Below are 14660 nucleotides of genomic sequence, written 5' to 3'. Positions count from 1 at the left end.
TCCTTTTAAATCAGAAAATAAGAAGAAATGTCATTGACAAAATTATTGACACCCTCGACTTAATATTTGGTATCACAGGCTTTGGACAAAATAACTGCAGTCAAGCACTTCCATTAGCCATCAATGAGCTTCCGACACCTCTTTACTGGCAGTTTGGCCCACTCTTGTGCAAACTGCTCCAGTTCTGCACTGGAGTTCTGCACTCCAAACTGCACATTTGAAGGATGCCTTCTCCCAGCTGCTGTTTTCAGATCTCCCGACAGGTGTTCAATGGGATTTAGATCTGGACTCATAACCACTTCAGAACAGTCCAGTGTTTTGTCTTGAACCATTCCTGGGTGCTTTTTGAAGTGTGTTTGAGGTCATTGTCCTGCTGCAAGACCCATGACCTTCGACGGAGACCCAGCTTTCTGATACTGGGTTGAGCATTATGCTCCAAAATTCCTTGGTAATCTCTTGATTTCATGATGCCACGCACACATTCAAGGCACCCAGTGCCAGAGGCAGCACAGCAACCCCCAAAAACATCACTGAACCCCCTGCATGTTTACCTGTAGGGAAGGTGTTCTTTTCTTTGAAGGCTCCATTTTGTTTTCTGTAAACATAGAGATGATGTGATTTTCCAAAAAGCTCTAATTTGATCTCATCTGTCCACAGGACATTATCCCAGAAGGATTTTAGCTTCTTCAGGTGTGTTTTGGCAAACTCATGTCTGTCTGTCTGTCTGTCTGTCTGTCTCTCTCTCTCTCAGCAGTGGGGTCCTCCTGGGTCTCCTACCATAGAACCCCCTTTCATTGAGTTGTTGATGGATGGTGCGAGTTGAAACTGTCGTACCTTGTGTCTGAAGGTCAGCTTGAATTTGTTTGGCAGTTGATCAAGGTGCTTTCTCCACCATTCGAACAATCCTTCGCTGCAATCTTCGATCAAGTTTTCCCTTGCGGCCATGGGCCTTCAACTTCCTGATCACATTTCGTATGGTGGATACAGGAACATCAAGATCTCTGGAGATGCACGTGTAGCCGTGAGATTGTCCATGCTTGGCTGCACTCTTGTGTCTGACCTCCTCAGACAATTCTCTGGTTTTATTTCTTTTTTCCATGCTCATTGCGGTACACATTGACATAAAACAACAGAATGACTCTGTTTCTCCATTCAAACTGGTTGAAGAAATGATTTTTTTTATATTGCAGGCACCTGCAACTCACCAGAGGTGAGTTCAATTCCAAAGTAAAGGAGAATCACCTGCTTGAAATCGAATTATTTCTTACAACTTCTAAAAGGTGCCAATAATATTATCCAGGCCATTTTAGGATCTCTGCGATGAATAAGCTAAGATTTAGTAATTTTTTTCAGCTTTTTAGGGTTTTGTTCCATTGCAAAACAAACAAATACATATGTGGAAAACAAAAGATTTTTAAATTTCAACAATTTCCTCGAAGAAATGGTGCATCAATTGAAAAAAGTGCAAGGGTGCCAATATTTTTGGCCACGACAGTCTATATGTATACACATACATACAAATGTACTGTCGGACCAAGACATTCACAGTACCGCTGTTCGCAAATCCCATGTATTCGCGGGTCATAAAGTGTGACCTGCTTCTACGTTTGGGCTTCACGTATTCACGGTTTATTTATCTATTTGTTTGTTTTTACACTTCAGGCCTGGTCTCCTATATCCATGACTGCTGATATTAATTCAGCCTTGGAATTTTTGCACAGAAAACTGCTCTCTCTTAGCACAGATTCATCCCATCTCTTCTTCAATTATCTTACCCATCCTCCCACTCTTGGTACTCCTCTGAATCGTGTGTTGAGGCTGTTTCTTTAATACAACTTGCATTCTCCTCCTGGAAGGCAAGCTCAGATCACTCCACAAAGCCAGCAACAAGTGTGTGTCTACCCTCAAGAGAGCCAGAAAACAACATCTGTCCAACCTCAAGAATGAGCTTTCAAATGTGTCTCCCTCCTCTAAAATCTGGTGGCACCTTGTCAAGTCGGTCTCTGGTGTATGCTCCCCTCCATCCCTTACACCCAACTTAAAATTGCACCACAGCCGACTCCGCTCGTGAGAAGGCCAATTGCCTCAATTATGTGTTTGCTACTAAATCTGGTGTCCCCAACCCCCATGTCTCAGTCGCCACCCTTCCCAGTTGTACCCAATTGCTCCTGAATTCTGTGTCTTTTGCACCTGAAAAGGAAGAAAGTGTCTTTCAAACTTCAACTCTGACTCTGCAACTGGACCAGATGGCATCAGCTCATGTCATAAAAACCTGCTCTGCTGCTCTTGTGCTTCCTCTCTCTGCCCTTTTCACCCTGTTATTTACCATAGGTTATCTTCCACATGCTTGGAAATCAGCAAACATCACAGCATTACATAAAAAGGTGCAAAAACAGATCCTCTTAACTCCAGATCAATTAGCTTATTTCCAATAATCAGCAAGATCATGGAATCTATCATCGCAGTTGACATACAATCATTACTTTTCTCCAACAGCATCATCTCAGATCATCAATTTGGATTCAGACCTGTTCACTCTACCTTGGACATGCTACTTCGACTCTCCCAACAATGGATGGAGGCCCTCAATATCAGACATGAGATCAGGGCCGTTTCTCTGGACATATCTCATGCTTTTGATCGCCTGGCATCCCGCCTTGCTCTCCAAACAATCTGCCTATGGAATCCAAGGCCAACTCCACTCTTGGATTTCTGACTTCCTTCACTCTCGTAGTCAACATGTGGCTCTCAACAGAACCCTTTCATCGCCTCTCCCTGTCAAGGCTGGAGTACCCAAAGGCAGTGTTCTAGGCCCAATACTATTCCTAATCTTCATCAATGATCTCACTGACTCTCCGTATAATCCTGTTTATCTCTTTGCTCATGACTCCACTCTCTGCCATGAAATCTCTCATCTTTCTGCCAGACGGGCAGCAGCCTCTTCCCTCCCCTCAAATGTTAACAAAAATCGCAAACTGATCAAACGCAATTTTGATTATGTATCCATATTGTCATCCTTTGTGTTCTCCCTTACCCCTCATCATTTCCTGCATCCCTTGTTTGTCCATCAATCTACTTTCTCCCTCCACCCTGCAGTTGGTTTTTCACATTTCTCCACCTGTTCCCTTTGTTATGTTGTATCCCAATTTGTTCTATGTCATCACTTTTCCACGAGTCGAGACGATGTCAAAAGAAAAAATAAAATAAAATAAAATAAAAATAAAAATAAAACAATGCCCCGACATTTGTGGCATTTTTCTGGAATGTATCCCCTGCGAATGTCTGAGTCCAAGAGTATGTATGTATACTGTACTGTATATATTGGATGAGCCCATCTCGAGTTATTAAACCTTCGATTGACAAATGAATGAATTCAACATTTCGGTCAGCAACACGCAATCATATATATATATATATATATATATATATATATATATATATATATATATATATATATATATATATATATATATATATATATATATATATATATATATATATATATATATATATATATATATATATATATATATATATATATATATATATATATATATATATATATACATACATACACACACGCAAGCCTGGTGTTGGCGCAGTGGTTAGGGCAGCGGCTTGGGATCCAAAAGGTCCTGAGTTCAAGCCCTGTTGGGCCACTGAATTAATACACCAGGGGGTTGACTCAGCCTGTCATCCTTCCGAGGTGGGCGAAGTGAGTACCAGTGTACTGGGCCGGTGTATACCCCGGTTAAAATAGGTGTACCATATCCCTGTGTCGTAAGAGGCGACCAGGGTTGCGTCAGGAAGGGCATCCGGCGTAAAACATGTGCCAAATCACTATGCGGATCATACGGATGATCCGCTGTGGCGACCCCGAACGGGAGCAGCCGAAAGAAGAAGAAGACATACACACACGCAATCCTCTTCAATCCTCACAATCGTTATATTGTTTCCTCTTTTTAAGGAAGGAGTAGCCATGGTATGTTTACGCACAAGTGGACCAAATGCTTTTGGCATGCACACAACCTCCTCTGTGAGTGGTTTGACCATTTCCTCCACAATCAAAAATGTTGAGTCATTCATTGTTCAATTAAAGTTGGTGAATTCAAGATGGGTGATTTTACTCCCAACGCTTTTGTGATCTTTCTTCGGCAAACCGCATTTCAACGTTGGCCTCGACAGGCAGCCGCCGACTGGGATCCTCTGTTGTACAAAGTCCTTCCTTGGCACACCTGAACTCCCATCCACCAACAATCCTTCATCCGCAGCTTGATGGAGCACTGCTCTCCCCTCTGGGAAGGCTCCCTTGCCTCACATATTGATGCTTTGGAAACCAAGGCCTTCAAGATCATTGTAATCTCCGACGCTGAAGCTGAGTTTATGGGCTTATCATTTCACCATCGCAGACAGGTCGTTGGTCTCTCTCTCTTCTACCGCCTCCTTTCTGGTCTTGCACCCACTGCTCTTTCCGTAGTTCCCCCCCCCTCCCCCGGGGTTTCTGCCGTAATCACACGGTTCACCATCAACCCCCTTCTGCTAAAACTACCAAAATCCAAGATCACTGCTCACCTCCACTCATTTGTTCCTCTTTATTTCCCACCTGTGGAATCAACTTCCACATCCTCTTCAATCTCACTTTTCTCTGCAGGTCTTCAAGGCAGCTGTTCATCACCATCTCAGATAGTCCTCAATCCAAAACCATTAACTTTTCTTCCCTCATTAACCCCACCCAAATCCATGATAATTTCCCAGTTTTCTTCCTTGGGGTTTCCTTTTCCGTGCAACTTTTGCATCCTGCTTTTGGCCATCAACGTCCTTATCCGTTTGGTGTGCTAGCTCTTCCATGAGCTTCGACTATGCATACAAAAAAACAAACAAACACCTGTTCATCGAGGCCAGCTTTGTGAAGGGAATGAGAACAAGGGGAGGGGAAGCAGGACAAAGGGGGGCCAACAATCAGGATTGTTGATTGATGAACACTGACACCCATCTCGGACATAGATCCACGCAGATCTTTCAAAGTCATCGTTGGATTTACAGTGACATCTCAAACCAGTTTCCTGATAGTGATAAAAAATATTACATGTTGAGTAGTTGATAAATACATGAAAAGACACTAAAGTAACTTGAGAAAGCACATTCAAATCGGAGTAGATGTTGTAAAGAAGTCAAGTTGCACATGACCCGGGTACACTGCTACATTATTAGTCCAACGTTGAAGCCGATTGTGAAATAGCTTCATGAGAAAAATGCTAACAGAGTGACAATGGAGTCCTGGGGATTAGGTGGACCCTACAGGAAACAAAACTCACTGATTTGCATGTCCGGTGTGACGGAGGCCAACAACTACAAAACAGGAAGAAAAATAAGTTGTTGACATAAAAACAAATAAAAGTTTGCAGTCAGGTCAGAAGGATGATAAGGGATATATAGTTCGCCATCTGCAGTAAAATAGTGGCGACAAAGGTGGGATGGGACAAAAACCATACCACAGCAAAGGGTAGAGGTGAATAACAAAGATTGGTTTTTTTATGATGGGAAAGGGATGATGGCAGAGAATGCCAAAGGAGGGAGATGATACGACAGCCAGTATATAAAAAAGTGAGGACACAAATGTGCCTGTGCTAGGATAGGATAAGGACGAGGTGAAATTGGTTGACTGTGTTTCAATCTGAAGGCAAGATAGGGAGCAAGAACACAAAGGTCACCCTGGTTTAGCATAGCAAGTGTGTGGGAGCATTTATCTGTTGATCTGGTTACCAGTGCATATGTAGCTAAAGCTGGAGAGAATTGGTGGTGGTGGTAGTGGTGGTACATTCCCAACTGCTCATCTTATGGCAATGAAGCCCTCATGAAAAGTCAAGAATGATTCTTTGACGAAGAACCAATCTGGGAGAAGAACCCATTCTCTCTGTTGTAAGGTTTGGAAAGTTCTGCTGAGTAGCCAAGGGAATTTAACCCACGACAGCGAGGGCAATGCTACATGGCTTTACCTACTCCACTACCAAGGCACTCAAAGGCAGGGAGAATAATGGGTACAAATAGTTGTGGGAGAGGGACAGACAAGAGCACGACTTGCTGTGGTCCTTGTAGCAATTCCCTCTTTTTTATACAAAGTTGAGGCTCGTGGAAGAGCTCAAATACAGAATGCACTAGGACGTAACAGAAGAAGAACAACATAGGGGCAAGTGGGGATAACTCCAAAAGCAGGGAAGAGGGACGTAATGGAGGGACACGTTGAGGAAGAATGTGCAGGAATAAGAATGAGATCAAGGGGAGGGGAAGGAGGACACAGGGGGGCTAACAAGCTGGGTACAAGCTCCAAACACAGCAAGAGGAAAACCATGAATGAAACAAAAAGAACGAAAAATGAAAAAGAGAGCGAATAAGGGGGAGGGGGGTGAGGAGGGGGATATAATTAGCTGGGAAAGAAGGGGTATGGATGGGAGATGACCTGAGGTGGTGGTGAACAGCTGTCTTGAAACCATGGAGGGAAGAGTTGGATGGAACAGACAGTGGAAGTTGGGTCCAAATGTGAGAGAAAAGAGAAACTAGAATGGCACTGAGTAGAGTGTATACCCCTCCGCCAGGCTGAACATTTTATGTTTTGTATCCCACTGATGGGCAGGATTAGCATCGACATCTGAACCCAAATTGAATCACCTTGTTCTTGTTACCTAACCGACTAATCAACCAAGTTTCATCATAATCTGTCCACAACTTTTTGAAATATCAATATATCATGCTATATCGTTCTGGTGCCATCTCTCAATGGTGAATAATCAATTTAAAAATATTTTTTTTAATTCTCCGATTCAAATCCGGATCTTCACCAAAAATCGAATAAATGTGTCCTCGTTACACACGTAACCTGTCCACCAAGTTTTGTCCGAATCCATCCCTAACTTTTTAAGATATGGTTTTTGGCCCCATTTCTCATTGCTGATGAATATTATTCAAATATTTAACAAAAATAGTTTGTTATTATATAAAAAAATATAATTTATATAAAAAATTATATAAAAAAAAAAATAAATATACACTTTAACAAAAAGTCTGGTATCTGGATGCAGACCTGGATCTTCACCAAAGCAAGGAGAGGGTAGTGGGTGCAAGACCAGAAAGAGGTCGAGACTGTCTGTTTTCTCCAGACCACCGTCCTGTCCGCTATTGGAGAGTAACTGGCCTGGAGAGTCGGCTGCTCTAACAAATTTGAAACCTTTTCATTCTATCACAGCTTTCTTTATTCCTTGGTTCATCATGGCTTCTTCAATCGCCCCTTTTTTGTCTGTGTAAAATAATAATAATAATAATAATAATAATGATTATTATTGTTATGATCAAAAACCCAAAAAATAACCACTTCAATCGAGTACAGTATCTCTCAACAATGGAATGGGATGCTGGCCGTCTGCTTCGTCTCGTACAACAAAGTTAATGTGGTCCTCGATGACAGCGAGTTGTTGTGGTTTTGTGCGCTTATTGCTGATCAAATGCTGGGGTTACGATGCAATTTAGCAAAAGGATCGGGAAACAAAACGACTTTGTGGATGGTCCATTTCGTATTTTTTGTCCTGAATCTGGATTTCCCTTTTTGGAGTTATTCTGCAGCATCGAATACAACCGCAAGTATTCAAATGATATTAAAGCCAATCTTCAAAGCATCATCCAAAGAGAGAGACCAAGGCCTGTTGAACGAAGCGGAGATGCGAAACAAGGGAGTAGTGCCAAAATATAAAATAAAAATAAAATAAACACAGGCTGTGCAGACAAGGGGATGAAAAGGTTTTTACAATCATCAGACAGACAGCTTACGGAAGAACTCAGATGAGAGAAACCAGAGGTAAAGGGTGCCAAAAACAGGCAGTTGTTCAGGCATGGAAAGAACAAACCCACTGAAGAGGATGCACAAGCATGATTGGGGGGCGGCGGTGGGGGGGCAGATGACTCTCAATTCGTGAATCAATCTCGATGAGCACAGACATAGGAAGGCACACCAAACACAGCACGAGTAATGTTACATTGCTTGGAAAAGAAAGGCCAAGCACTGCAAGACGAAGTACGGTCATTAAATGCAAAACCGAGGCCTTGAAGCAAACCAGGCCTGAACACGAAAAAAAAAAAATCCTCAAGCGCAAGAGATAAACATTTTGCAACGACGAGTAATTTCTCCCTACCCATGACCTCCGAGTGCCCTTCAGCCGGCGAGAGGCAGGAACCGGTGGATGAAACGTCATCTCCTTCGGGTTGTATGACCTCATCACCGACGGTATGGCCATTCTCCAGTGATCCTTCCGAGCCCTTCCCTTCACTTCCCTCATCTGCCGAAAGACAAAAACACGTTCTGGGTACTCATTTCCACCTCCTAAAGTGTGAGCCGCTCGCCATCAGAGCTGAGCAACCGGACAGGCATTTTATCACGAGTTTAATAAAACAAGGAAAAAAAATAAATTCCCTCCTGAAGAATGAAGAATGCAAAGAAAATGGTGCACGTGGAAACGTATGCTGCAAACAACTCGAGCAAAGGGTTGTTGGCCATGGTTGTGGGCCAAAAAAACAAATGAATGAATGGATTGATGAATGGCACAAATCTTTCAACTTTATTCTCCTATTTTAGTGTTTATCGTGGGATGTTTGAGACACACAAGTAGGCAAAATAGCGAGATCTTTACTTATTCAATAGCTTGGGGTCATCGGGGATTTGTTGTTCAAGAGATCCCATTGGCCGGTCGATGTTTTCCCACCGAGGTTATGATCATTATATCCACACAATTATCCAGCTATCTCCAAAGGATCAAGCGAGCAGGGATAGCGGCCAAACACAAAGACGAACACAATAATAAACACAACTAAAGTGCTGCGATATCCGTAAGGCCTTTCGTGGATGTGCAATACAGTTTGGCTCCAGAACCGCTGATTAACGTCCCAGCACACGAAGCCACACTGTCCTGCCACCTGTGCACCGTCCTCCGTTATGTGCACAATCAGGCAGCTCTGCACAAGCATCCATCCACCTTGTAGAAAACCCCAAAGCATTGCAATTACCCACTTACTACTTAGTGGTTATTATCGACACTGACACCTTGGCCCTAAATGCCCCTTGTAGTGCTGATGAGATGGGGAGGTGAAGGGTGGGGGGGGGGGGGAGAAAATGCCAGATGTGCAATATATATATATATATATATATATATTTCTATATTTATATATATTAAGGTAAAAGACATTTGGCTGATGGCCTAGTCTTGAGCTACAAACAACACTTTGTCACTTCACACATTTGAAAAGGCATTTCTGCCTGGGCCCACACACCTCCAAACTGAGCTCTTGCGTTTTCTAAAGGTTGTTGCGTGTGCCTCATATCCAGAACAAATGAGTGAAATAGCCTCATTCTGTTCAGCTGTTTCGGAGAAGATTTTTGAAGGTTTTTATGTTGAAAAAATTTGGCTGCCGAATCATTAGACTGATGGTCATTATTTTTTTTTCCACCATAAAATTCATCCTGAGATGACCCTCAAAAAATGTTCACACTGATCGGATAAAGCGTTTGACGTATGCAATTATGATGTCATAATGAAGCCACCCACCTATGACATTAAAAAAAAATCATTATTATTTTTTATGTACCAAGGGGAGTACGTCACATGTACCAAGTTTCAATTTTTTCCCCATCGAGCGGTTTCAGAGATAGAGGTCCAAAGTTTTTCCTATTTTCCTGCATGGCTGACACACCACGTGACTTATGACGTCATACTTATCATTAAAACATTCATTTTATACGAGTAGTCACACCTTTCATATGCCTAGTGTTGGCTTAATGGTTAGGGTCGTGGGCTTGGTATCCTAGGATCCTAAGTTCAAATCCCACGTGGCTGTTGAATTAATACCAGCTGGGGTTGACTCTGCCCGTCATCCTTCCGAGGTCGGCAAAATGAGTACCAGCTTGCTGGTATCCTGTATCGGAGTGGTGACCCGTCCAGGATTGTGCCCAATCGCCAAGGAGACTGCTTAGGCAGCACCACCGCTCTGCACAGAGTATGGATGGATGGACGTACGGACAGAGGGACAACCCAAAAACACAATGCTTCTGGTGACTGTCAGAGAGGCATAAAAAAATAACAATATGGCCCAAAATGATTGAGAGACAATCTCACCTTGATGCATTCTGACTAAATAAATGGCGATTTCATTTTGGGGACAATATCAAGTCTATCTGGCTATGTTGTCTTCGGCTGGAGGCACTCACAGTCACTTAACTGCTGCCTGCTGAGCTGTAAAATATGTTCAACATCTGAAGGCCCCATCATTCATCCCCTTGTGGACTGTGGTCATTCTGTAATGCTTTGTCATCACCCAAAGGCAAACAATACTGCACAATGCACATATGGGCCCGGGGGACGACGAGCAAAATGTCACGTCTTTCTCAAGTGTGTTACTATTTCTGCAATGAATAATCCCCCCACCAAACAGAGAAGACCTCAGTTTAACCATTGCTCAGCCGAAACCATTCTTTCATAAATCGATGCTCATTAAACCAAAATACTAATGTCAATAAAAGGGACATTTGAAAATAGAACAAAAACCACCATCTCAAATCATCCCCAATCCAAAACCATGATCTTTTCAACCCCACCACCCCTCCACTCCCTCCTTCCAAAATTCCAATTTTCCTTCCTGAGAATTTCCTTCTATACCCATCTTGTCCATCACCCCCATGCACCCTCCCCTGCCCCTCATTCCTCCCCAAACCCATTGTTTGTACTCCTCCCTCTATTTTAACCTTTAACTTTGCTGTTGGTGCTTCCCCTCCCTCTCTCCTGTTCCTTTTGTTCTGTTACGTCCTCATCCGTTCAGTGTTCTAGCTCTTCCAGGAGCCTCGACTCTGTATACAAAATAAACAAATAAATAAATAAACAAATTATGGCCTATTAAATATCTTCTTCAAAGCCTTTAAAATCAAAAAGATTTAAAAAAAATAATAATAATTAAAGGAGAACCACAGAATTTATTCACATTATGCCAATAGGAAAACAATGTACTATTGTTCCATTATGTTTAAAATTACAGTAATCATGACTGGAAATAACAATGTCAAGGATACGTGTCACTTTAAGGAAAGCAACGGATCTGTGCAAAGATCATTTATGATGCATATCAGAGCCGCTAATTAGAGCGATTTCTTTAATGCAGGATATCAAAAGCTGCTCGTATTGAACTCTGCATCGTCCGGAAGAGAAACAATGGACTGAACTACCAAACAAAGGCACTTTGCTTCTTCCAACTCGCCTGAACAAGGCAAGGAATAACTGTCATTGCGGTAACGTCAACAAAGCGAAAAAAAAAACCCCAACACTTCCTGCAATGTTTTCAATAGAAGGGAAATTCATAGAATCTGAGACTCGCTTTGCCCTTACCATCTTCAAATATGGCAGACATGAATAGTTTGAATACGAGAGGCCTGTCCATAAATTTCAATGAGCTTCTCGTCAGATGGTGACAACTTCTGGTGCAGGACACGGTACATGATCGACCAGCAAAGCCAATGACACTTACTACCACTCGTGGATGACTTGGATCCCATTTTCAGCTTTCCGAAAGCATTAAAGGTCCTTGTTATCCCGTCAGGCGACTTGTCGTCCACTCCGCACAAACCACAAGAGCATAGTTTCATTTATGGTTCCTGACAACTCTCTTCTGTTGAGACCTCTTTTTCTGTGAAAGCACGTGACCTTTATAATATGCCCGTGTTTGATTCGTAGTTTTGGAATGAGTCGGATCTATTAATCGCAGGCCAACTGTCCAGAAAATTGTGAATGATGCACACAAGCCATGTTGGGATTAAATCCTGATGGGGGAAAAAAACATTGAAGATGTTTGCAATAAGCAGTTTGCTTTCACATGCTGCAACAGGGTGGCACAAAACCTGGGTACATGAAAACGTTATGCATTCAGGTAATGGAAACCAATTTTTACCTCCACCAGCAAAGGTGAAGGAGATTGTGTTTTCACCCCTTTTTAGCTCACCTGTTCGAAGAACAGAGAGCTATCGCGATACCCCAGCGTGAGCGTCAGCGTGAGCATGAAAATGTTTTAAGTTTTTGGTGCAAGTTATTTAGAAGCTTGCCATTCATTTAATATGTGTGTACTAGGATGCTGATATTTGACATGGAGGTTCCTTTGGGGTATATTATTGATGTAGTGAAGTTGAAATTAAAAGATAATTTCAAATGTTTTAAACTTAACTTTTTTGTAGCACATAAACGTTAATGTTTTTGGTGCAAGTTATTTTTTAGAAGCTTGCCATTCATTTAATATGTGTACTAGGATGCTGATATTTGGCATGGAGGTTCCTTTGGGGTATATTATTGATGTAGTGAAGTTGAAATTAAAAGATAATTTCAAATGTTTTAAACTTAACTTTTTTGTAGCACATAAACGTTAATGTTTTTGGTGCAAGTTATTTTTTAGAAGCTTGCCATTCATTTAATATGTGTACTAGGATGCTGATATTTGGCATGGAGGTTCCTTTGGGGTATATTATTGATGTAGTGAAGTTGAAATTAAAAGATAATTTCAAATGTTTTAAATTTTTGAACTTAACTTTTTTGTAGCACATAAACGTTAATGTTTTTGGTGCAAGTTATTTTTTAGAAGCTTGCCATTCATTTAATATGTGTACTAGGATGCTGATATTTGGCATGGAGGTTCCTTTGGGGTATATTATTGATGTAGTGAAGTTGAAATTAAAAGATAATTTCAAATGTTTTAAATTTTTGAACTTAACTTTTTTGTAGCACATAAACGTTAATGTTTTTGGTGCAAGTTATTTTTTAGAAGCTTGCCATTCATTTAATGTGTACTAGGATGCTGATATTTGGCACGGAGGTTCCTTTGGGGTAATTGGTGTGGTGAAGTTGAAATTAACAAATGATTTAAAAAAAACTTTAATTTCAACATAAGATGGTGTCAAAGCCACCCAATGCTCGCCTGTTTATACTAGATACTTGCCATTCATTTAATATGTGTACTAGTTTACTGATTACAATATACAAATACATATATTGCTTTAAAATTATTTGGATCAGACTTCACTGCAATGATTTATAAAAAAAAATATTATTAGACTAGTCTTTTAAAAACGATAAATGTATAAACAGGCGAGCATTGGTGGCTTTGACACCAACTCTCTGGTTGTCTGTCTGTTTGTGTGCAAGTATGACCACATTTGTCGTTTATACATCAGATGCACCTCCTGACTGTTATGGTGAGCATCACAGTAGATTATGTCACACACGGTAAAACCGCATAACCGGCACAGAACAACCATCCGTCTGCCATCCAGACAATTGTTCCTATTCATGCAAACCATTCAACCAGAAGGCACGTGATGTGACCAGCGGGAAAATCGAAACATGAGGAGTGTGACGAGCACTCCGCCGATCCCCATTGGACATAGTTCACATCAAGGCGTCGCCTCCAACACAGAATCTTCGGCCTTTGGTGTAGTGCCAGCTTGCTGGTATACTGTGTCGGAGTGGCAACCCGTCCAGGATTGTGTCCAATAGCCAAGGAGACTGCTTCGGCAGCACCAACGTTCTGCACAGAGGATGGTCCTCATGGATGGATATCTCAAAAAAGTTGAAAACAGATCCGGATGAAATGTTGTGGGCAAGTTGGGTGTGTGACAAGGACAAACTCATTAGATTTTGGTGAAGATCCGGATTTGGATCCGCCCACTAGAATTTTTTCAGTGATTCTTCACCATTGAGAGATGGGGCCAAAAACGATATATAGCACGATATCTCAAAAAGTTGCGTACGGATTCGGATGAAACTTGGTGGACACATTGGGTGTGTGACACAGAAGAATTGATTCGATTTTAGTGAAGATCCATATCCGATAATTTTTTTTAAAGTGATTCTTCACCATTGAGAGATGGGGCCAAAAATGATATAGTACTGTATAACATGATATTTCAAAAATGTATTGAGCCCAATATGTTCTCGTGGATCAGGCATTACGTGGTGGAGGTATGCGCTCTCCCGAGTGTCCTAGTTTTGACAAGCGTTTACAAGGCTTCTTTTGGGCTAGCAGGAAGGCTTAGAGGTATGCACACTCATATTTGAACTGCCGAGCCTGGGTTCAAATGTCAACCCTAGTCTGGGTTCAAATCTATCACAACCCAGCTATAAACTAGCCATCACCCTCATGTTTCGCAGGCAGGGCGAGGCAACAATGTGTGCACCGTACATCATATTGATGTTAAACCAGCATTGGTGGTTGGTGGACGTTAAATAACCCAGGTGTCTTTCTGGAAGAGTAGGTGAGTTATCAGCAGTACTCCAAACAAATGACATTCACGCCACATTCAGTTGAACGATCAGTCATGGCCAGCTGGCTCATGAAACACTTGGGTCAAACATATTCCCCAACCGACCCCATAATGTGGTAATAATTGGGAGCATTAAAATAGTAGTCGTAGTCCTCGCGTACTTTTGGACCTGTGTGTGTTTTACTCTTCACTTCCTTCTTTCTTTTTCTGTGTGTCTACGGAGGGGTGAACTCTTAAAAAAAAATTTTTTTAAGGTAAATCTCACATGGCTGTGCCTGGATAGGTTTGGGGGCAGAGGAGTAGCAACAGAAACATGAATCCTATCCAT

General features: G+C 41.8%; 1 protein-coding gene across 10 annotated transcripts in view; it reads right to left on the bottom strand.

The window, feature by feature from the left end:
* The window catches only part of LOC147012734 (phosphatase and actin regulator 1-like), a 203120-nt gene that overhangs the window by 68583 nt on the left and 119877 nt on the right, over positions 1-14660 (bottom strand). For all 10 annotated transcript variants that reach the window (XM_085853856.1, XM_085853855.1, XM_085853857.1 and 7 more), the window contains one exon: positions 8181-8324. In XM_085853856.1, coding sequence (XP_085709982.1) covers positions 8181-8324 — 144 coding nt within the window. The remainder of the gene's footprint in view (positions 1-8180; positions 8325-14660) is intronic.

The sequence above is a fragment of the Eptatretus burgeri genome, chromosome 14, assembly GCF_056783735.1.
Source record: "Eptatretus burgeri isolate ZD-2024b chromosome 14, Ebu_testis_v1, whole genome shotgun sequence".
NCBI lineage: Eukaryota > Metazoa > Chordata > Myxini > Myxiniformes > Myxinidae > Eptatretus > Eptatretus burgeri.
The sequence above is the reverse complement of the archived record's forward strand: the minus strand, read 5'-3'. Positions and strand labels throughout refer to the sequence as shown.